General features: G+C 37.7%; 2 protein-coding genes across 3 annotated transcripts in view; one reads left to right on the forward strand and one right to left on the reverse strand.

The window, feature by feature from the left end:
• SLC25A21 (solute carrier family 25 member 21) overlaps window positions 1–15,748 on the forward strand; it is a 272,319-nt gene extending 256,571 nt beyond the window's left edge. The window contains exons 6-9 of one of the 2 annotated variants that reach the window (XM_088145363.1): window positions 4,611–4,775; window positions 7,160–7,341; window positions 9,074–9,126; window positions 11,477–15,748. In XM_088145363.1, coding sequence (XP_088001489.1) covers window positions 4,611–4,775; window positions 7,160–7,341; window positions 9,074–9,126; window positions 11,477–11,538 — 462 coding nt within the window. In that variant the 3' untranslated portion in view covers window positions 11,539–15,748. The remainder of the gene's footprint in view (window positions 1–4,610; window positions 4,776–7,159; window positions 7,342–9,073; window positions 9,127–11,476) is intronic. The other variant, XM_088145362.1, reaches the window with a different exon arrangement.
• Window positions 15,749–20,636: 4,888 nt separating this feature from the next.
• Window positions 20,637–21,833, reverse strand: part of PAX9 (paired box 9) — a 52,636-nt gene continuing 51,439 nt past the window's right edge. The window contains exon 9 of the mRNA XM_007421539.2: window positions 20,637–20,891. Within this exon, the coding sequence (XP_007421601.2) occupies window positions 20,637–20,891 (255 nt within the window). The remainder of the gene's footprint in view (window positions 20,892–21,833) is intronic.

Genomic DNA, 21,833 nt, shown 5'->3' on the forward strand with positions numbered 1-21,833 from the left:
AAAATAAGTGAGGATGGTAATAGTTGAGCACCTACTTAGAGAAAGTTCTGTTTGTTTTGAATACATGGTTTAAGCATAAATCTATTCATATGTACATATGGAAAAAGAATGAATAAAAAGCATGATTGGTTTTATTGCTTATGATGAAAGATTGAAATAATGAGTGAAGGATACAAGGATGATGAGAGGTTCTGAATATGAGACAGATCATTACTTAGTGTAAAGAATGGATCATGAGAAAATAGACATGGAAGAGAGAAGAGAAGAGAAGAGAAGCAAGAAAATAAAATGACCTCATGAAGAGAAAGTATGATCCTACATGAAAAAGTATTAGAAAACAGATTAATTTTGCAACAGAATTAATGGAAAATGGACATTTTAAAAAAAGGCTTTTAAAGGTGCTTATAATGGAGTACAATGAATGATGTTACAGAGTGCCAGAGAAGTATGTGGAATTATGCTAATAGGAAGTACGATAAAGGATGCTTGGTGGAATGATGAAGCAAAAGAGGCTATGGATAATTTAAATGATTGCTGCAAAAATTGAGAACAAGACTGCTCTTGTACAGGATGCCTTGGGGAAAAAAAAGATACGTTACAAAATGCATTCAAAGAGAGCAAGAAACAGTTAAGATTAAACAAGTTAGGAAATAGATGTGGAGCATGCCTTCCAGAATTCTTGCCAGCCTTTTACCAGCAGTAGCCATAAAGACATCTCTATTTTCTTCTGTATAGTAAATGAGTGTGTTGTGTCCCTGTGTTTCTGCTTTCTGAGGTTTTTCTTCAGCAGGTCACTGAACATTTCTTAATTTAGAGTAAGTATATGAAAAAGTGAACAGATCTGAATTATGGAATGTTTTATGTAAATATGGAAGTTTCTATATGTGAACACATGCAACTTAGCCAAATACAGTAAGATCTAAATACTCAGAATCATGGACTTCATCAACCTCTGCTTCACTGCCTACTTTCAGTTTAATGAACAAATATACTGTCAGCCTTCCCAGGTAGACCAGACAGGAAACACAGCCAGCTGAGCTAATTCTACTTTATTGTAAGGCTATGTTAACAGAGTCTTGCAAGTCTGAAAGTACAAATCTCCTGTCTTTTTTACAGCCTCATAAGTTAGGGAGATTCCTTTCTGAGTTTCTTTCTCTGTCTGTTATCCGGCTGTGGGCTATACCTCTCTTATCTGATCGTTCCCTAGGCAACATCTCCTCCCCCCAAGGTCATTCCCACATACCTTTACGTATACCAACAAATCGGAGGAACACCCATGGGATCGCCACTCTCAGAACTCATAGCAGAGACCGTAAGGCAGCGTGTAGAAACTATAACACTCCCACACATACAACCAAATGTATGGATCTGGCATGTAGATGACACCATCATAATCATAAAAAAAGGGAAAACTGGAGAAGACACATGAAACAACATCTTCAAAGGAATAAAATTCACAATGGAAGAAGAAAACCACACACTACCCTTCCTGGATATCCTCATCAGCAGAGGAAACAATGCCATATTAGAAATGCAAGTCTATCAGAAAACAACCCACACTAACCAAGTGCCCCATTACCAAAGTAACAACCCAACCTCCCACAAGAGGAGCTGTATAAGAACATTATTTAGGCAAGTACAAACACACTGCAGCAACCCAGAATGCCAGAAAAAGGAAACAGACCACCTATACAATAACTTCCAACAAAATGGATACCCACACAACTTTATCAAAAAGTGCCTGACCACTCAACCCACTACAGCACAACCAACACAAGCTATGAAAAGGATAACACTGCCATACATCAGAAACGTCTCAGAAACAGCCAAGAGACTATTGCAACCACATGGCATCACTGTAGCATGTACAATGTAAAGCCCTCCAAAACATCTCAAGTAAACCAAAAGAGCCAGTGGCCCAAGAAGAAGAAAAAAAAGGAGGCATCTATAACATACAGCGTAAGGACTGTAACAGCCACTCTGTAGGACAGACAGGCAGAAGACTAGCAGAGCACATCCATGAACACCAACTAGACAAGAAGACATGATGAAAACTCCTTAATCTCCCAGCACATGGACAGAGTTTCAGCTGGGAAACTGTGAGCATCCTACATCAAGCTAAATCCAAAAACACTAGAGAATTCCTGGAAGTTGTTTGAGTAGCACTTTATGCCAGGCTACTAACCTACAACACTCCACAGCACTCAGAAACACGCAGCAGGCATATGTTCCACGCATGCTGCTTATATCCCTTACACTGTGCTGAGTCAGTATTCATCAGTTGTAGGCAATCAGTTCATTAGCCATGAGCTCCAGCTACATTGTTTGCCTTGTGTTATTCACACAGTAAAACTTCCTTATGAATATACCTTAACAGAAGTTTGACATTCAGACAAATCAACTATCAATAGACACATAGAAATAAACCATATTTACCCATCATTCAAAAGAGACAATAAAAAAGCTAAGGAAACAAAAAGACCAGAACGTATTCTCTCCAGCAGCCAACACCCAGATAAGCAGGGATTAACACCAGACAAACAAGCAGAAAACAATACCCTAATCAAGGAACTACCAAGGAGACAACCACACCCGCACCAAAACAGGCAGGGCAAGCTACTGTATATAAACAGGGAGCAAACCCCACACTCATTAACACTGATGATATTACCTAATTGAGTAATGAAACGTCTGCAAGCAAACCACCAAGCTCAGAGAGCACCAAGGACTCCACAGTTCGGCCCTGAGCTACATATATTCTCTTCTATTGCGGTTTCTATATATGATAAAAGCTGCATATGATGGAAGTAAAGCATGCTGTATGTGAGAATAAATGGAGAGTGAAAGATTCAATACTGAACACAGAGTAAGATAATGATGTGTGATGCTCCCTTGGTTGTTTTAATGTATTTAATAATAAATGTATATGTAATGTCTGTGGTGACATTAAAGACATGTTGGTTGGCATCAGTTGTGAATGTGGGTGCGTTATTGTGAGAGGTATAAGAAGTTTAAAGAACAAAAACCAATATACAAAGTGGTGTCTGGATGTGGAGAAAGCAAGGATGGCTTGTAAGGAGAGAAAGGTGTGGAGAGATGTAATGAATAGTGCTCGTTAAATTAGATTTACCGGTAGTTATATTTTCTTCTCTTTTTCTCATCTCATGGCTTAATTTATTTGGCTTATTATTTCTGACTCTGTGCTTTGCTTAACATAGTTTACTCCAAAAAAAATAATAGTGTGGGTATGTATGTATGTAAGCTAGAAAGTGATATTCATTGAAATGCACAGTCTCTTGTCCAAAGTATCCTTGTCTGACTGGAGTTTGTAGTACATAAACAAGTTTAAGAATATTTAGATTTACTGGTTAGAAATAATTACCTAGGAAGCCTAGCATGTTTCCTTGGAATTACAAATCTGCTATGGTTTAAATAAGAATTTCAAAAATTCATGCTCATGATAGGCCTGCTTTGAGCTTTCAAAATAGATATGTGAAAGGAAGGAGAAGATTAGTGCCACCACTAACCTCTATGGCCCATTAAAAGGAGTTTCAGGCATTCATATACTTATAACTGCATAGAGGCTACTTAGAACCTTAAGGTAAAAATACTTAGGTAGAAAGTTTTCTTCAGACCTTTGATCTTGATGTAAAAGATCGCAAGTTCCCCCTGCAAAGGTGATGAATATGGGGTAACATTTGTGCAGAAGTAGCCTTCTCTTCTTTTTGAATATTATAAGGCTGGTTAATCTAAAACAGGAATAGAAACTATGGCCCTTCAGGTGTTTCTGAATTAGATGCAGTTCTGCAACATCTGGAGCCATATGTTCCTCATGCCTGATTGAAAGATATGGAAAAATTCTAGGGCAGGTTAGTTAACCAAGTTGTGGTTAATGGTATGAAAGCTTCTAATAAGGATGCTGAAAACTAATTGACAGGTAGCCCCATCTTATGGAGACAATTCACTGCTGTTGGTCCATCTGTATGTCTATCTCATGCAAGTAAACTATGGAATATGTTGGCAGAATATCCTGACTGTCATGTATTGGCAGCATAATATTTCTCTAGCTCTTCTATCAGTGTGATATTGCACAATAATGTGTGCATGAAATCCATACAAGTCATTCCTTTCCTTTTATGGCAGGACTGGAATCCTATTTCTGATGGCAGAATGGTTTGGCAAATTTTTGGATGCACATTTTTTTCAGGCCATTTGGCCAAAACTGCAGCTGGCCAAAACTGCAGTGGGTAGAGGGGAGCATACTTCAAAAGAAGTGGAGTCAGGACCAAAATAAAAAATGATTTAAAGTTGCATTTAATTAAAATTACATTACTCAGTTACTGTTATTCCTCCCTCATATTCTATTCTTTTTCTTTCTGTTCTATTAAAAATTATAGTTCAGCAACTGGTTTTAGAGGAGTTCTGGAGGCAGTATAGTTGTGTGGTGTAGTATAGTTTGCATTAGTAATTAAAAGATTCTACTAAGACTAGGGAGATCCAGATTCAAGTCCATTCTCAGATATGGAGGCTCACTTGAGTGATTTTAAGCCAGTTGTGCACTCTATTGAAATATTTATAGAGGCATTTTATCTATTGTTTTGTTTGTATAGCAACCATCCACCTTTGCTAAAGCTCACCAAATTATTCAGACCAATGGATGGGGTCTGAGTGGACTCAACAAAGGGCTGCCTGCTACTTTGGGACGTCATGGAGTTTTTAATATGGTCTATTTTGGATTCTACTTCAATGTGAAAAACATCATTCCTGCCAATAAGGTATGTGTCCTATTTTAAACTCGCTAGATGACTTTTCTGAGGCACGGATGTGGTTCCAACTTTTTTCAATCAGTTGAAAAAACTGGGAATACTACAGGTGAGACACAATTCCCTCCATAGCTTCCATTTTTCCAAAGCTGGCCCATCTCCTTTGTTGGCCCAATGGAACTTCCAAGGGGAATAATGGTGCTCTCATCTCTTATGTCTAAACCCAAGGTCCCAATGACTCTCACCCTGCTGTCCTTTAAGAAAACCTCAAAAACCTGACTCTTTCCACAGGCACTGGGCCAGGACGTGATTTGAATCCACCATTTGAATTGATATGGTTTAATTTTTTTTCTCCTGACATGACAATTTTTTACTATTCTTGTAACTGGTTGCTATTATTTCTTTTAACCTCCTTTAAGTCACCCAGGGCCATCGGCAAGTGAGCAGCCTTGGAAATTGAAATTATAAATACAGATAATATAAACAAACATGTTCAAGACATTTAGTTGGCTGCTCTTGGAAGTGCAGTGTTGATCTAAGAGGGCAAATGGCTTGTCTTAAGGCTACAGAGTGCATAGAGGTGGACATTTTTTACTACACTACAATTTTACGTAAGAGAAGTTAATGTACCTGTGAACAAATGGACTTCACCAGGGCCACAAATGAGTACATCAAGCAAATGTTAGTGTTTGCACTCCAAATACCCTTTAACCTATATTTAACCTTTAACCTATAATTGCACTGTGTTATATTCAGTATAAGAATATTTCTTTTGGAATAGTGAAACTGTTGCTATGCCCACAGAGAGAAATAAACAGGACGTGGGACCTTCATATAGGAAGTTCTGGAAAGCAGGCAGTATATTTGATTCCTGAAAACAAGATGGATTTTGAATTGAAGCCATGTCCCCATGGGTCAGGGCATTAAAACTTGAATCCTGGAAGTACAAATTCTAGTACTCATAGATCCATTTGTAGGTGTCTTTTAGAAGTTATCTGGCATAGTATTTCTAAACCCAAATGATACTAATATGAAAGACGTGTTTGGTTTGAACTTTAAGGATTGTCCATGTTTGTTCAGCTTTTCAGAGTTGAGGAGCACACTAAATCTGGCATCCTCCTCCATGAGGCTTCTGCATTTACGCTGTTGTCTCTAAGACGCTTTTCTCTGCCCAGTGCCCTTCAGTTTCTATGGACTACAGCTCTCATCAGCTCCAACTGATGTGGTCACATAGGGAAATGTGGGCTGGAGTCCAACCCATCTGGAAAGGCACCAGGTTGGGAAGGATTGCACTGAAGGATCTTCATGCAGCAAATTACACCATACGTTCTAAAGACATGTAGGGGCTTTTCGGTATTGGATGGCATGAAATGGAAAAATAATTTTTTAAAGTTGTGTAATAAGCTCCACAGGAAATTCAGCATGACCGAATTCACTTGCAGCTTTCAGTATTCACACATATGCAATTAAAACATTATTAAGTGAATTTTACTCTCCAGTGAACTAATGTCCTGGGCAGGAAGGCCATCTGAGGGAGCATGAACTGTTGGATTGTGTCAGCACATACAGAAAGCTGTTGTTTCAAGACTGGCTTTACTGTCCAACTAGTTTCTCCCTTTTTAAAAGCAGGGCAAAAATGTAGGCTTTGGGCACAACGTGTTGTACATTCTTCAGCCAATTAGCTTAGGGAGTTATTACTGTTCCTAATGTGGAAGGGCATAGAAGTCTGCTCGGCAGTTCCACTGCTCCTGGACTGTTACTAGCAGGAAGGCAGGCCCCCTCAGTAGAGTACATCAACTACACGTGAAGCTAAATGTAAAAAAACCTGGAGGGGGAAAGCTGCAGACTGAGATTAGCCTTTATTTAATTTAACATTTGGGGGTCCAGTGCACAAATGAGCATTTTAGTAGGCTTCATGGTGGAAGTTGCTGTCATTTGTAAAATATTCCGGCCAATTAGCTAATAGTGTGCTTAGATTTCTCCCGTTTTGATACAGTAATACTAAGTACATTGTGAAGCTCAATTATACAAATCATCCCCATATGCTGTACTGGTCTTGCTTTTATGAACTGTGTTTATAAATCCTGTGTGAGGAAATGTGTGCTTCAGCAATTTAGACCATGTGTAAAAACATAGCCAATCGGATTGTCAAGAAAGGGAGCCCTGGCATAGGAAACCCTAATGTGTTCCACTAGACTAGCAGGAGTGTGTCGTATCGTGCAAGCTTTCTGATTAAATACATATTACTTCATAGTCTTTAACCAATTGAGGTGCTTCTGTTCCTATTTTAACTCTGTTCATTTTATGTCAGTCATTTCCTCCCCAACTCCACCCCACCCTTTTTTCCCCTCCTCTTCTCTCGGCTATTTTATTAGTTTCCTTGTTTGTTTATCCAGGACCCAACCTTGGAGTTTCTCAGAAAGTTTGGAATTGGACTGGTCTCAGGAACAATAGCCTCAATTATTAACATCCCTTTTGATGTTGCAAAGAGTAGGATTCAAGGACCACAGCCAGTTCCTGGAGAAATCAAGTACAGGACCTGTTTTAAAACTATGGCAACCGTTTATAAAGAAGAAGGGTAAAGTGTTCATTTCAGTAATAAATGTCCAGGGCTCTGGTTTGTTCATAAAATCATATTGTTATATTTCAGATCTGATCGGGCCCCTAAAAATCACTCTGCGTAGTATTTGTGTATCAGAAGTTTTCAAAGCTTCACAATTCAAAAATGTACATGTGAAATTAAAAGAGAATTCTTCTTTTGTCTGAGTTTCCTGAATTTCCATTTACAAATTCTTATTATATTGTTCTGAAAAGACTCCAGCATATCTATAGCAGACTGTTTCAATTTATACAACTTAGTATCAGTTAGTGCTGGGGGGGGGGGTGTATTTTTTTTTTTCCAGAATCAACATAGCCTATATTTAATTGCTTCACTTGTAAATACTAAAAAGATTCTGATTGCCCAAACTGGGACTGAGGAAAGACAATTTGTCAGCTTCTATCAGAACAGAGAAAAGCACACAGAGGTCTCTGCAAACTGCAGTTAGTGGAGGCCAAGATGCAAGAATATTTGGTTTTAAAGGAAATCTAGAAGGCACGATGAAAACTGATAGGTTGAAGAGAACCTGATTATTTCTGGATGCAAGCTATATGGAATGAACAGAAAAAGATGTGTTATATATATCAAAAAGGGTATTGCATCAAACTTCAGAAGGATCAGAGTCATCCAAAGAAATACTTCAGAGAATGCCACACTTCCTCCCACTTTTCTATTTTTTATGCAATTATATATTTTTTTATTAAATATTATATCTTAGCCTGAATAGAGGAATGAGAATGCAAACATCTGCTTGTTTAATGAACTGCTATACAATTGATCCAGTATGAGATCTTACTCATGGGATCTATATGGCATCAGGATTCCAAACGTTATGTATGTAAATAGTCTAAAGTGAGAACTCAGTTACTGTATAACACAGTTAAAGGACTGTGCATGCCTCAAAAAGGCTAGAAAAGAAATGCTTTCAACCTTGCATGAGGACCCTTCTCCACTATTCACTAAAATATTCTGTCAGGAACTCAGTATCTGTTGTCTTCTCAAGGATGCATATAACACACCTAAGACTAAGTTTTGTTGCAAGTAGATTGATGGTCAGTTAAAAAAACTGATCAAGGTAACTAACAGTAAAGAACTCTCAACATATATACTACCCCATTTCTCATGGTTTCCTCTAGCCAGTTGAAATCAAGCTTTCCACTTCTCTCCCCCTCCCCACTTTGATTCTGAAGCAACTCTGCATTCTCAGCATCCTTTCCTGCAGAGGTAGACAAGAATACAGCCCAATTTTCTTCAGTCTTCCCCACAAGCCTGAAGGACAATGCTACTACTTCTAAGAATTGGATTTAGTTTTAATAAGTCCTTAAAGTAGCAGCATCATTTTTTTTTTCAGAATTGCTCAGAAACCTGAAAACAGTTGGGCTGCCTTAGTGAAGAGCAGAAGGGTCATGTGGGAATGGAAGTAATTTTTTGTAATCATTTGGGAAGTGTGCACAACTCTAATAGACATGATAGTGCAAATGTGGTGCTATTAACCAAGTTTCCTGGCAAAAGTCATGTTTGGGAGGAAAAGCAGCATAGGTGGAGCTGAACGTTAATCAGCTATTTATTCTGGTCTTAAGACTTTAAAATCCAGACATTGTATATGTTTGTTAATTCATATAACTTTTCCCATGCATTGTCCCATGCGATAGAAGAAATATACTCTATTTTATATATTTAAATTAAGACATTTTTCATTATTTTTCTTCAGATATCTAGCTTTGTACAAAGGATTGGTTCCCAAGATCATGAGGCTAGGACCAGGTAAATCTTTCCTCATTCATATTTAATACTATCATAATCCTATAAGTATACAGTTTAGGATTAGGGTTAGGGTTGGGTTAGTTTATTTTTATTCAGTAATTTCAAAATCCAGATATGCAGCCATTGTGGTACTATGTCTCTTATTGTACAGTGTGTTTTTTTTTTACTGCTTTTGGTTTCTTTCCATACTTGGTCACTGCTCAGTCTACGGTACAGTAAATAAAGGCAAGAACATAGAAACAATCTGGTGAAAGGAGAGACCCAAACCTGCTATCCCTACTCTATTTGCCAGATGTGGAAGCAGACTTTAGGTCTAATTTACCTTCCTTCCATTATAGCTAATATGTAAAATCAAGCTGACATCTTTTGGCAGGTGGTGTCATTAGCCTATATATTTTATTCCAGCTGTTGCATATTTCTTTAATTTTATACACAGAAGTTAATGGGTAGAAATGAGCTCATGGAAGGAGCAGTGGGATCTTGGGTGCTGGGATATTTCCATCCCAAGTATTCACACTTTGATTGGAACATATACCCAATATTGGGTGCCTGAATACATTCTTCCAGAACATGGACTCCCTCCAAATAGGTGGAATTCCCAGGATTCCCTAGCCAACATGGCCATTGATGAAAGTTCAAATCCACACATTTGAAAGGCACATGGTTGGAGAAGGCTGTCCTAGTACAATGTTAACATGAATGAATATCTGTATCCTGAATTTAAAAAGTTGGTTCAGATGTTATTTATTTACTTATTTCACAGCTTTGTATATAGGTAGTCCTTGCTTAACGACACTAATTGGGAAATGCCATCATTAACTGACATGGTCTTAAGTTGAAAAACCACATGACTATGCCACTTAGCAACAGCAGTTCCGGCAGTCCTGGTTGCTGTTGTTAAGCAAGGACCGTGTGGGTCATTAAGCAAGGACCTCACGTGACTGTGACTTGCAACTTCCTGCCAGCTTCCCCATTGACTTTGCTTGTCAGAAGCTGGCAAGGAAGGTCACAAATCACAATCACGTGACTCTGGAACGCTGCAATGGCCATAAGTACAAGGAATGGTCATAACTATCACTCATTCAGTGCCATCGCAAGTTTGAATGGTCACTGAACGAGTGGTTGTTAAAAAAGGACCACCTGCACTGCCCAAGACTATACACTTATCATTTTAAAAACAGAACCAGGAGATGGCTGGTGTGGGTCTTCCGGGCTGTGTGGCCGTGTTCTGGAAGTTTTGTTTCCTAACGTTTTGCCAGCACCTGTGACTGGCATCTTCAGAGTGCAGGAGCACAGACAGGAACAGTTCTCTCTGTGCCCAGGGTGATGTGTCCCTTTTGTGGGTATTTATAGAGAATATATCTCTATAAATGTTTGGGAACACGGCCCAAACAGAACACGGCCACACAAAAATGTTTGGGAACACGGCCCAAAAAAACAGAACACGGCCACACAGCCCGGAAGACCCACACCAGCCATCATATGCCGGCCGTGAAAGCCTTTGACAATACATAGAACCAGGAGAATTAATTTAATTTGTTTCTCTCATATGAATATTCCTATGTTGGTTGATCACTGTAGTCATTAGATTTGATCAGATACACAACAGGAACTGGAATTATCTTCCCAGGACAATAAACTTCCAGTTTACTTTATGTCTTTGATCAACTCTGATGAAGACCATACAGAAACTAGTACCACTCTGTAAATAGCCACAGAATGTTTTTCCCTTTGTGTTGGCTTACTCATCAGCTAATGAACTTCACATACAAAGGAGTAATCTCTGACAGTATTATCTGTCATAGTACTTCATTTGGAACACCTTTTGGAGGTGAGATGTGCAAAATAGTTTCATAAACAGAAGTTTATTCTGTCCATGGAGCAACCAATAAACACTACCCAATTTTTCCCATGAGGGCAATTCACCCAGTCTGTTGTAAATGATAAATGGATGAACTGGGCCTTGGGCTCAGTGAAGACATTTGTGCTGTGGACTGTCTGGTCCCTTGAGAGAGCTTTGCTATTGCACGTATAAAGCTCTGCACCAGAACGTTATGTGTGGAAATGAGAGAGAAAATATATCTGATTTTCCAACAAAAATATTCATGAGTCAGGTAAGCATAGGAAATGGGCTTTTTGATATGTTATTTTTTAAAATAGGATTCTAATATTATATAACCTAATGTGCTGTATTCATTGAACAAATTCCCATCAAACTGCTTGCTAATGCAGGACCCAAACATTTCTTTATTCCCAAATAATTTCAACTGATTGGCATAGAAATGTCAGAATTCCTTCCATGTTATGTAACCCCTTAAATGTTGCATTTCAAAAAATTCTTATTTTCTAGGTGGTGCAGTGATGCTGCTGGTTTATGAATATGTTTATGCATGGCTTCAAGGAAACTGGTGATCAAAAATACTAATTTAAGACTGCAAATAATGTAAAACAGTTCCTATCAACTAAGACGTATGTGCATGAGCATTTATATGCTGAGAGAAGAAAGGGAGAGTTGTACAACAATGCGAAATGGATGGTCTTTGTTATTAAAGGCCAACAGTAGAGACTATTCTTCAGGAAAGAACGTTGATATTATATTCCAGTCCAGATGCAAGTACATATCCCACTAAGTAAAAGCTACAAAAATACTATTTTAAAAGAATAAAATGTATGTCTATCAAGCAAATTAAAAGTGTTTAATTGAGCAGTCTCTCTTTGACCGATTGATTGAACAATCACTATTAAATATATCTTTACACTATTGAGATCTTGATTTTAGACTCCAATCTTATGTTCAGATTCCTAAGTGGTTATGAGTAGAATTAAACTCAGAACTGAGTCTTTCTAAATTTAACTGGAGTTGCTATCAGGTAAGCAATTGCTATATGATTACTTGATGAAGTAAACAACTTATGTTAGGGCTATCAGACCTGGGCTGCAAACCTTCAGATGACCACTAAATGGCGGCAGATAGTTGGGTGGAGTTGTACTTCCCACAAGGGACCACATCTGTACCTTCATTACTGACTGTAAAATCACAGGTAGTGCAATGTCACTCTCTTGAGAAAGCAGTTTTAATATTAAGCACGCCCTAGTTACAGGCCAGACTATTGCATGACATGCTGCTTGGAGCTGCTATTGAAAATGACTCCAAAAATTGAGCTGATTAAAGAAATCAGTGGTTCTCGTTCTTCTTGAGGTTAGAAAGTCAAATCATGTATTACATTAATTCTGCATCAACTGTGCTGATTGCCAGCTCATGTTTTACTCAATGTGAAATACTTCAGACCTTTAAAACTCTAAGCAACATTACCATTTGCTATTTTAAAATCATCTTTGAAAGATCTGTTTGGTGACCCACCATTATGACCTTTAAGGTTGACAAGCATTAGAGAGAGGTCCTTCTTAGTGATAGCCCCCAACCCTTTAAATTTCCTCTCTAGAGAGAACAGTCTAGCTATGAAAGCCATTCTTCTTTTCTTTGGCTTCTTGTTTTATGATTTTTAATATTTGCTGTCATCAGATATTTGAAACTGCATTTTGTTTTAAATCTAAATCTAATTTGTTTTGTTTTATCATTTGATACTTCATATTACTGGTTTATAATGCAAATTGTATTCAGAAGGCTGTAATGTTGAAAGATGGCTATGAAATATAGATTAAAAAACTTATTCTCAAAATTTCAAATAAATAGAAGTGGGAATCATATTTGGATTCTTTTTTTTTAAATAACATTTTTATAATGATTTTTGTGGTATATTTTGTGCAAGAGAGATGGAGGTATCTTAGCATTTTTAAAGATATCTGTGCTGATATAAACATGTAAAATTTTTACCTAGATTATATTACACTGGCTTTTTCAAAGTGTTCTTCAGTGGTTAATGTCAACAAAATGTTTTGTTATGTAATAAGCTTTTCCAATGTAGGAATTAAATGTCTTCAGAGAAAATCAGATATTTCTCTATTATTTTTTTTCTTTATTGACTTACCATGTTCAAAATACAAAAATAAAATACTTTTTACATACAGTATATACATACATAGCTTTCTGCTGTACCTTGTTTCCAACATGTCATTAAGTATATTTTCAGCCTCATCTCTCAAGGAAATAAAAACATTTGATAGCATCCTTGCCCCAAACATATGTTATTTTTAATGACTAGAAAGGGTTGTTTTTCTGCCTGGACCTATAGCTTTTGCTGAATGTAATTGAAAGACATCAATCTCAATCATGTTCTTTAGATGTAAGTCCCACTTCTTTCAATAGGATTTCTAGGTGAGCATCCCATTCCATATTTTACGAATGGAAAAACAGATGTTCTAAAACCAGCTGGAGAAAGGGGAAACTATCAGGAGTGGTTCTTATGAACCAACTCTTGATGAAGTATCTCATCATCCTCTTTACTGCAGGTAGGAGACATAAGATTTTAAAAATTAAATGTTAACAAATTAAGTGCAGACAAGAAAGCCTCTGTAGCTGTCCCCATCTCCATCCTCAACAGAGTGGGAAGAACATGTAGATGAGTCCTGCCCCTAGCCCCATTTCTATTGTGACTACCATAATGAAAGATCTGATACTCATTAAGTTCTCTATGGGTGGAGACTGGAAGGTGACATGTGAGAAGCATAATTATCAATGAAAGAGCTAAAGTGTCAGAAAATGTCAATTGGTTCATATAGATTGTTTTGCATATGTATGAAATCAGAATCCATTGACTGATGATATTCCATGTTACACTCCAGTAAATGATGTTAATAGAAGAACCAGATATGGATTTGGGGGAAAATTGTGCAAACTCTGGATAAATGCTATCAGCGAGGGAAAAAATATGTTAGGTGACATGAATGGATGGATGGGTAGGAATGAAAATGAGAAAGTAAAGAAAAAATGATGGGGCCATTCAGAGACCTAAAAATGAATGAAATAATATTCACTAAGTTCTCTATGGTTTGAGACTGGGAAGGTGACATGTGACATATGAGAAGTAGTATTGCCTAAGACTCATGAACACATACATTACACACATTTTCCATGTCAGCTTGACCTCAGTCTTGTTGAGGTTGGAGAAAATACGTTCCATGGAACTACATGTGGCCTTTAGTAAACAGATGTGCAGCTCCAGCTGAATGTAAACAGGATTCCTGCCTATTCAACAAGGTTTAAATATGTGCCCACATTTATCTGCATCATCAACATGTGCCAAATTTCAGTTTTAAATATTTCAAAAAGCTTTAAAAGGAGAAGAGAACTATGTAGCTCAGGGTTGAACTGCAGAGTCCTTGGGTTTCTCTGAACTTAGTTGTCCCAACCAAGCTCAGAGGACCCCAAGGACTCCACAGTTTAAAAGGAGAGAATGTATGTCCTACAAGTAACAATGTTAATCTTCTACTCCCTTTAAAATTTCAGTTTATCTCTAGCCCACTTTCTTGAACTAAAGGGAACTACAATCAGGGCAATAGTACCAGCCTAAGCCATTCATCTGGAATATGTGCCAACAAAATCAGTAGGATTTGTTTCCAAGAGGGGGTTATAATTTAAGTGAAACATTTAGAAGCACCCATACCTATGTGAGAAATCTCAGTAATATCTCCAATCTTTATCCTTCTCAAAATATCTATAACATTTTATTTTTAATGTTTCAAAAATGATTGATGATTTGGATTATGAAAATAATTGAGTCACGGTAATAGCTTTATTTTAAAATTTGAACTCACTTGCTTTTTCCTTCCCTCTTGAGATCACTTTTATTTAGATAAGAGTGGTTCTGGGTGTTGAAGTTCAGCTTTCATCATTCCTGACTCTTGAGCATCCTGGCTGGAGGTGAAAGCTGTGTCCAACATTATCTGCAGGATCACAAGTGCCCCACCCCAATTTAAAACCTTTGGCTTAATATGTTCTCCACTAGCCTAGTAAAATGATAAAAGCCAACTGAGCTGCCATAATTGAGCCTTACAGTTTGTCTCCTATGTATGTCTTAAAATAATTATTTTCAGGCAAAGCTAAACTCTTCAAGATAACATCAAGTTCAAATCAATTTGAAAAGAAGCAGAAGAAACCAATTATAGGTAGTACATCAACTGATCATTTGCTGTGAACACAGCATCATTGTCAACATTTGGCCTATTAAACTTGCCTCAAGTTATCTGCTGACAGCCATAAGGTTATCAAGATTTGACCTTCTATAGAAGAATGCAGCCAATATAAGCAAACAACGTAATTCATTTATATTTCCATAAGATATAAAATTGCTTTAAATATTCTTTATAGACACTCACAGGACTCACAAAGTATTCCAAAATGTAAAAACAAAAAAGGACAGAAAGAATATTTTAATCAGGAATGGAAACATTGATTTTAAGACAAGTGCTTAAAATTCATATTATATCTCTTTTCATAATCATGTAAACATGCCATCTTTTGTATTTCTTCAGTATTTGGAATTTAAATAAACGAAAATGGGGATTCAGGTGGCATACAAGTTTATTATTATTTTAAGATAGTGTATTAATGTGGAGCCTTGAAAGGTTTGATCTCAGGAAGAAACCAAACATGACCTCTGCTTTTAGTTTACATTTCAATTAAGTATAGCATAAGTCTGATTTTAAACTTTAAAAATTATATTTATAATTTCAATTTATAAGGCCACCCCAGCACAAAGCCATCTCTGGGTGATGTACACTTAAAAACAGGACAATACCTAAAAACAGAAAAGCGGGGGGGGGGGGAGGAACATCACATAATGGGGGGAATGCATATCACAACCCAAACAACAAAATACATCAAATGGGCACACAACCAACTTATCGCGGAGTTTGGACAAAAATCCATGGTTTTCAAAGAATGTCTAAGGGCTTGTAGGGCCAGACCCATGCAAATCTCTAGGCAGATGCTACTCCAGAGGGCAGGCACCGCAACAGAGAAGCTATACCACTTCCTAGGTTCCATCAGATGACACTGCTTTAACAGATGGGACACAAAGTTCACTCATCCTGTAGGAACTTATGGAGTGGGCAGAAATGACGTGAAAAGCAGTCCCTCAGATAATAGCATTGAAACTTAAAAACTAAGACCAATTTATCAGCATTTTCTGTGGGAAATGGTTAGGAGGAGGGAACCTTGCAGATTTTATCCAAGGTCTACCAGCAGCAGATGGCAGGGCCCCACTTGTCCCTTGAAGGCTTCTGAACCAGCCAAGGACTGTCATGGATAGAATGAAAACAGAAGAAACTTTAGATGATGGCTATTATCTCCTGCCATCTCTCCCTTCTGGAAGTTAAGGAGCCTCCAGAAAATGAAGGAAAAAGAACTGGTAGATGGACAAAGAGGCAGGTTGCTTCCTTCTCATTTTTTTACAGGGAGGAATTTTGAGTAGAATTCCAATCCTCACCAGGATTGGAAAAGAACTTGAATCCAAATCTGGCTTGTACCAGTACGATAATTTTTTTGTTCTATATTTATCTCTTCACCACCTAGAATTTTGTGAGATATTGATAAGAACTATATGGAATAAGAATTCTCTTTGTGTATCTTTATGTATAATCATACTAAATTATACATAATACATACTAAATTATACATAATACATAAATATGTATTATACATATACACCAAATAAAACTTTGCTGAAAGAGTGGCTATGTAGAGGAGTGCTATTTTTGAGCAAAAATAAGTGTGAGTCAGGCTTATCCAAATACAAATAACTGTCATTGGGGTCTACACTCCCATTTTTACTGTAAGCATGATAATGATATTTTTATTCATTTATTATCTGTCTTTCCTTTAGTCAGCTCAGATCAATATATGATCTTCACCTTCTCTGTTTATTTTTCAAAACATCATAAAGTCCCAAGTGAGTTTCAAAGGTAGGTGATAATTTGTGCTCGGCCCCCAATACTAGTTTGCAGTTCTATTCTATACTTGTTTGCCATACTGGAAATCCCATTGAATTCAGGGAGGTTTACTTCTGCACAAACACACGAGAATGCACTGTTAAACCACTCCTTCTAACCATGCAAAATGTGCAGGCACATGCTTCTGTCACATGAATCACTTCCCTTTGTGCTTGACTATAAAACTAGATTATTGTTTAATGTTTTTGATTACAATGAAAGAAAGGGAGCTCAGTGGTCTAACACTTGCTTAGACTGTAAGATGCTGCAGGTCCAATCTCTGGGGTCTGCATCAAATAATAGACATGACCATTGACTACATGAGGCCTTGAAAAGTTGTTGCCAGCCAAGTCAACAGTGTTGGACTAGATGAACAAATAGTCTAAAATCTCAGTTCTAGCTAGTACTTAACCCCCATTATCTGAAGGTTTCCAGCTGAACATCTGCCTTAGTCCTATAGTCAACAGGGACAACATCAAGCTCAAGATGATTGATACCATAAAGCAGTACTCATTCAACACCATGGGTTGCTTCTGCATGTCTAGTTTTGTTGAAATGAAGAGAATGGGTCATGATGACATAATAGCTGCAGCATGAGTTGTTTACATTTGACGAGAAAAACGAATTCTTGAGGGATCATTTGGGAGGACTCCATGACACAGCAGCTTTGCCCCACTTGTGAGAAATTCAGAGATCTGCAGCACTGACTTATGATGCATGGGCAAGAGTTGCCCTAAGAGGGGGCTTTTTGATTATGCTTACTCTCAAGCAGGTACCAGTCAATTCAAGAAAGCTCAGTTTCAAATGAGTTGCAAACAACTGCAGCCTAGCTCCAAAATACTAGTCAAAAGAACTATTCTGCTAAATAAAGTAAGTCTGTAGCTGAAGGGATTATGATCCCCAGGGTAACAGTGCTTTTATTTAAGGATTCCACAGAAGGGCACCATGTATTTCAAGCAATTGCACTTCATTCAGCCCTTACAAACAAGCTTGTACTTAGTCTCTCAGCAATTGGTTCTGTGAAAAGAAAACGGGAACCTGGAAACTGTCTGCTCATACTGATTACAGCTTGTGAATATTCTCTTTTCAATCTATGTCATGATTAAATGATTGCAGTAGGAAAATATTTTGGAACATTTTCCAGGAAGTCTCAACATGACATCACACATTATTTCCCTTGTATTGCCTTAGAAATTTACCTTTGTTGACATTTTAAAATAAAAACATGATATTCTCATAAAACAGACAGGATCTTATCTTATTCTCCCAGCAGTATGCTTATGTGTAATATGGCTAGGAAAAAAGTGTAGATAATTTTATTAAGCAGTCTTTCAAAATCTGTATTGAATGATGTGTTTTTACAGTATTGCACTAGACTTACAAAAATACATAATATATTAATATTTAATCATGCTAGGAGATATGTCAGTTTTCAAATCTTTCCTTTTCATGGTTATCTTCAACACACATTGGCAAGCTTGAGCAGGCTTTCCAAAACTATATTCACAACTTTATTATTGTCCAAGGAGAACAGACCATCTTGAAAAGATTATACTGGAAAAAAATATAAGAGAGCAATTGGAATCCAAGTGGCCATGAAATGATGCTTGATAAAGGATACAGAAATGAAAAAAGATGAATATTGTTAACATTATAAATAATATCTGTAGTACCACCACCAATATGTCTATGAATGAAACATGCTTATGTACAATAATGTAAACTTTACCAAAAGCCTAGTTTTGTTTTACATTCAATAAAACGGGAATTGAAGACATTTTTTCTTCTTTCACTTTTAAAAATGGCAACATAATTTGGGGGGCTGAAATTACTGAACTCAGGTAAGCCAAGAAATTACAGTACAATTTGCTTTCACAGTGGTTTCTTAACTTGCATCATAATTCACCCACCTTCTGCCCAAGCACCCATTGAAAGGAATTGGAGGTACAGAACAGCTCTATTGTGGATTCTGCCCTGGGCTTATTAAAAATCTCTGCCCACAATTTCACATTAAATGTAAGCTTCCATTTTGTTCAGATCTTTTCCATCATGTCTCTTTCATATCAGTGTGATGCTATTATGAATGTAGGTGATTAAGTACCATATGAAAAATATCTTCCCTGTACAGTATACCCAGAGAATGTCAATCACTTTCAAGTGCCACTGAAATGAATGGACTGATATACCAGTGAGTAAATTTTGATCATAGGATGCTCCTGCTGGAGGAAAAAGGGAACATTAGCTTTGCTGAGTCTACCTCCTTCTACAATTCACTGTGTCTTTTACAAAGCTATTCCAAATGTTGGGAGACTCTATAGAACAGAATAGAATGGGTGATTGTGACACAATTTGTGTTGCTTAATTTTTAGCAGCAGTTTTCACTGAACCCCAGTGCTTTCTGCAAACAAAAGGCACCCTTCCATTTGTGAAAGAAATTCTCTGAATTCAACCCACTAGGAATATAGAGTTACAGGTAGTCCTCATTTAGCAACTGCCTCATTTAGCAACCATTCACAGTTACAACAGTGATAAAAAAAGTAACTTTGTGACCGATCCTTGCATCTATGACTTTCACAGGTCTGTAAAGCAAAGAAAACCTGACCATAAACACAGTAACGGTTTCACTTAGCAACTGCTTCGCTTAATGACTGAGTTGCTGGTCCCAATTATGGTCACTAAACAAGGACTACCCGTACGCACTTTAGGTTCTCTGCTGGAAAAACCAATGCTTTTCAATGAACTTCAGGTGCTTTCAGGTGCTTTCATCCTATGCCCCAAACACAGGATTATCTAAACGTGAATCATTAAGGCAAATGGCATTACCAAGAAGAGAAACAGCAAATTGGTAGGACATCCTTTCCCATTTTGGCAATCTCTGAGTGAATTGGGAATGCAAGTCATGGAATTCCCAGTCAACGTTCTGGAATTGCAATCCTAACACTACTGAAGGATGCTAAAGTGGGAAAAGCTCAACTAGGATGTCACTACTTGACAACAAAAAGAAAAACAGAATTCAGTTGACTAGTGGAAATGCAGATGATAACCAAGTCCATATTTACAAAGAGAAAACAAAAACATTACTGCCTTTGTGATCACAATAAAATACAGGATAAATAACAGAGCCATGTATTCATTTGGTTCTATAATTTGTTACTATAAAACACAAGCTGTTAGCCACAACTACTATTTATCTGTCCATACTTTTTTTCCACAAGAATTATTTTCTGATCCAGAAGTCAATTTCTATTTGATTGCATTTGTTGGTCTATTGGGTTTCCTTGACTGACTTCTTGCAAATCTGGAACAATTGCACATTTGAGAAAGTCCTGTTGGTTTAAAATAAATATGTGTGGTTTTACCAATGAAACAGTCATACAAGCCCTCTGAGGGTTGTCAAATCTTCTTTATGCAGAACAGTGCAAAGGGAGGCAAGACATTTATCCCTTCCTTATGTTATTTACACTTACCAAAGCCCAATTATTATTTGTTTTTTAAGCACAATATCATGGCAAAAAGGTTCCAGCCCATTGGGTCAATCTGTGAGGAGGAATTGTGGGGCAAGAGAAAAAACACTGGACTGGACTGGACCAGATGAAAATTGTTCTGCCGTACTTCCAATATCAGAGTGCAGAGGCGGTGATGGAGTGACTACCTTCTCTGGCTGCCTGCATGCCCTTGAAAGCCAGTGAAGCTGGAATATCACAGTTGTGGGGTGAAAGTGGAGTGCCCCCAGCATGCTGCCAGCCGTGACTAGCTACGTAACCAGAAGGAGCAGCACTGTACGCCATATAAGGGGACACCTGTGCTGCTGTAGGATAAGGCGCCATTGTTGGTGCAGAGACAAAACTTCCGACAGTTGGAAGGCAGCTTGGTGCCTAGAAAAGAAGAAGAAGAAAAAAGAGATGACCGCTGTTTTTTGAAAAAGGAAAAAGAATGAAGATTCTAGAAAGTCTTCATTAATGTAAGACTGCTTTCAGAGATGACATTTTCAGCTCTCCAAGATAACAGTGAAGAACCAAGATACAGTAAGGTAAAAGCCTAAAGACTCTTGTGGGCAGGGGGGGCGGGGGCAGGTTGGTGCTTTCAAGCCAGTCTTGGCTCTTGGCAACTGCCTGGACCAGTCCCTGCAGTTTTCTTGGCAAGATTTCAGAAGTGGTTTGCCACTGCCTCCTTCCTAGTCACCCAGCTGGCTTCATGCCTAAACTGGTCTCCTTGTTTCTAGCCTGGTACCTTAACCGCTACACCAAAGTGACTCTCTGGATTCATTTTAAGCATCCCCAGATGCAACTGGGTCAAATTTTTTCAGACCAGGTTAAAAAAAAAAAAACATCTAAGAAGCAAACATAATAGCTTATACATGGCAGACCTTAAGGAATCTATGGTGTTCCTCAAAATCCCTCAAAACCAGAGAAAATCAGCCCAGTTCTTAGAGTCTTCAGTGGTCCAATGAGTGCCACAAACCTCTACAAGGCCATGTTTTTTAAAGTAGTTAAACATTTCCTCTTTGCCCCCACTGGCAAGTTCTGATGAGGAACCTATGGCCAAAGATTGCTAACCCCCTGATATGAGAGGATGTCCTTTTTTTGTTCTCTTTCACAAACTGCTACAAATACTCTCTGATAATTTAACTTTGCATCACATTTCTTTCTTCCTTAAACTTCCTATATGATCAACAGATTATGTAGCCCTCTACCCAAGTAATTAGGACATGCCTGCATCAGAACTTCCCACACGAATGGCAGAATAGCTGGGTCAAAACCAGCAGGATTATTCCATCATTCCTTTACCTTATTGTACCAAGTTAAGACCCACTGCAT

The sequence above is a fragment of the Python bivittatus genome, unplaced genomic scaffold, assembly GCF_059951505.1.
Source record: "Python bivittatus isolate LINGU-HERP-01145 unplaced genomic scaffold, Pbiv_v1 ctg000480_np1212, whole genome shotgun sequence".
In the NCBI taxonomy this organism is placed as follows: domain Eukaryota; kingdom Metazoa; phylum Chordata; class Lepidosauria; order Squamata; family Pythonidae; genus Python; species Python bivittatus.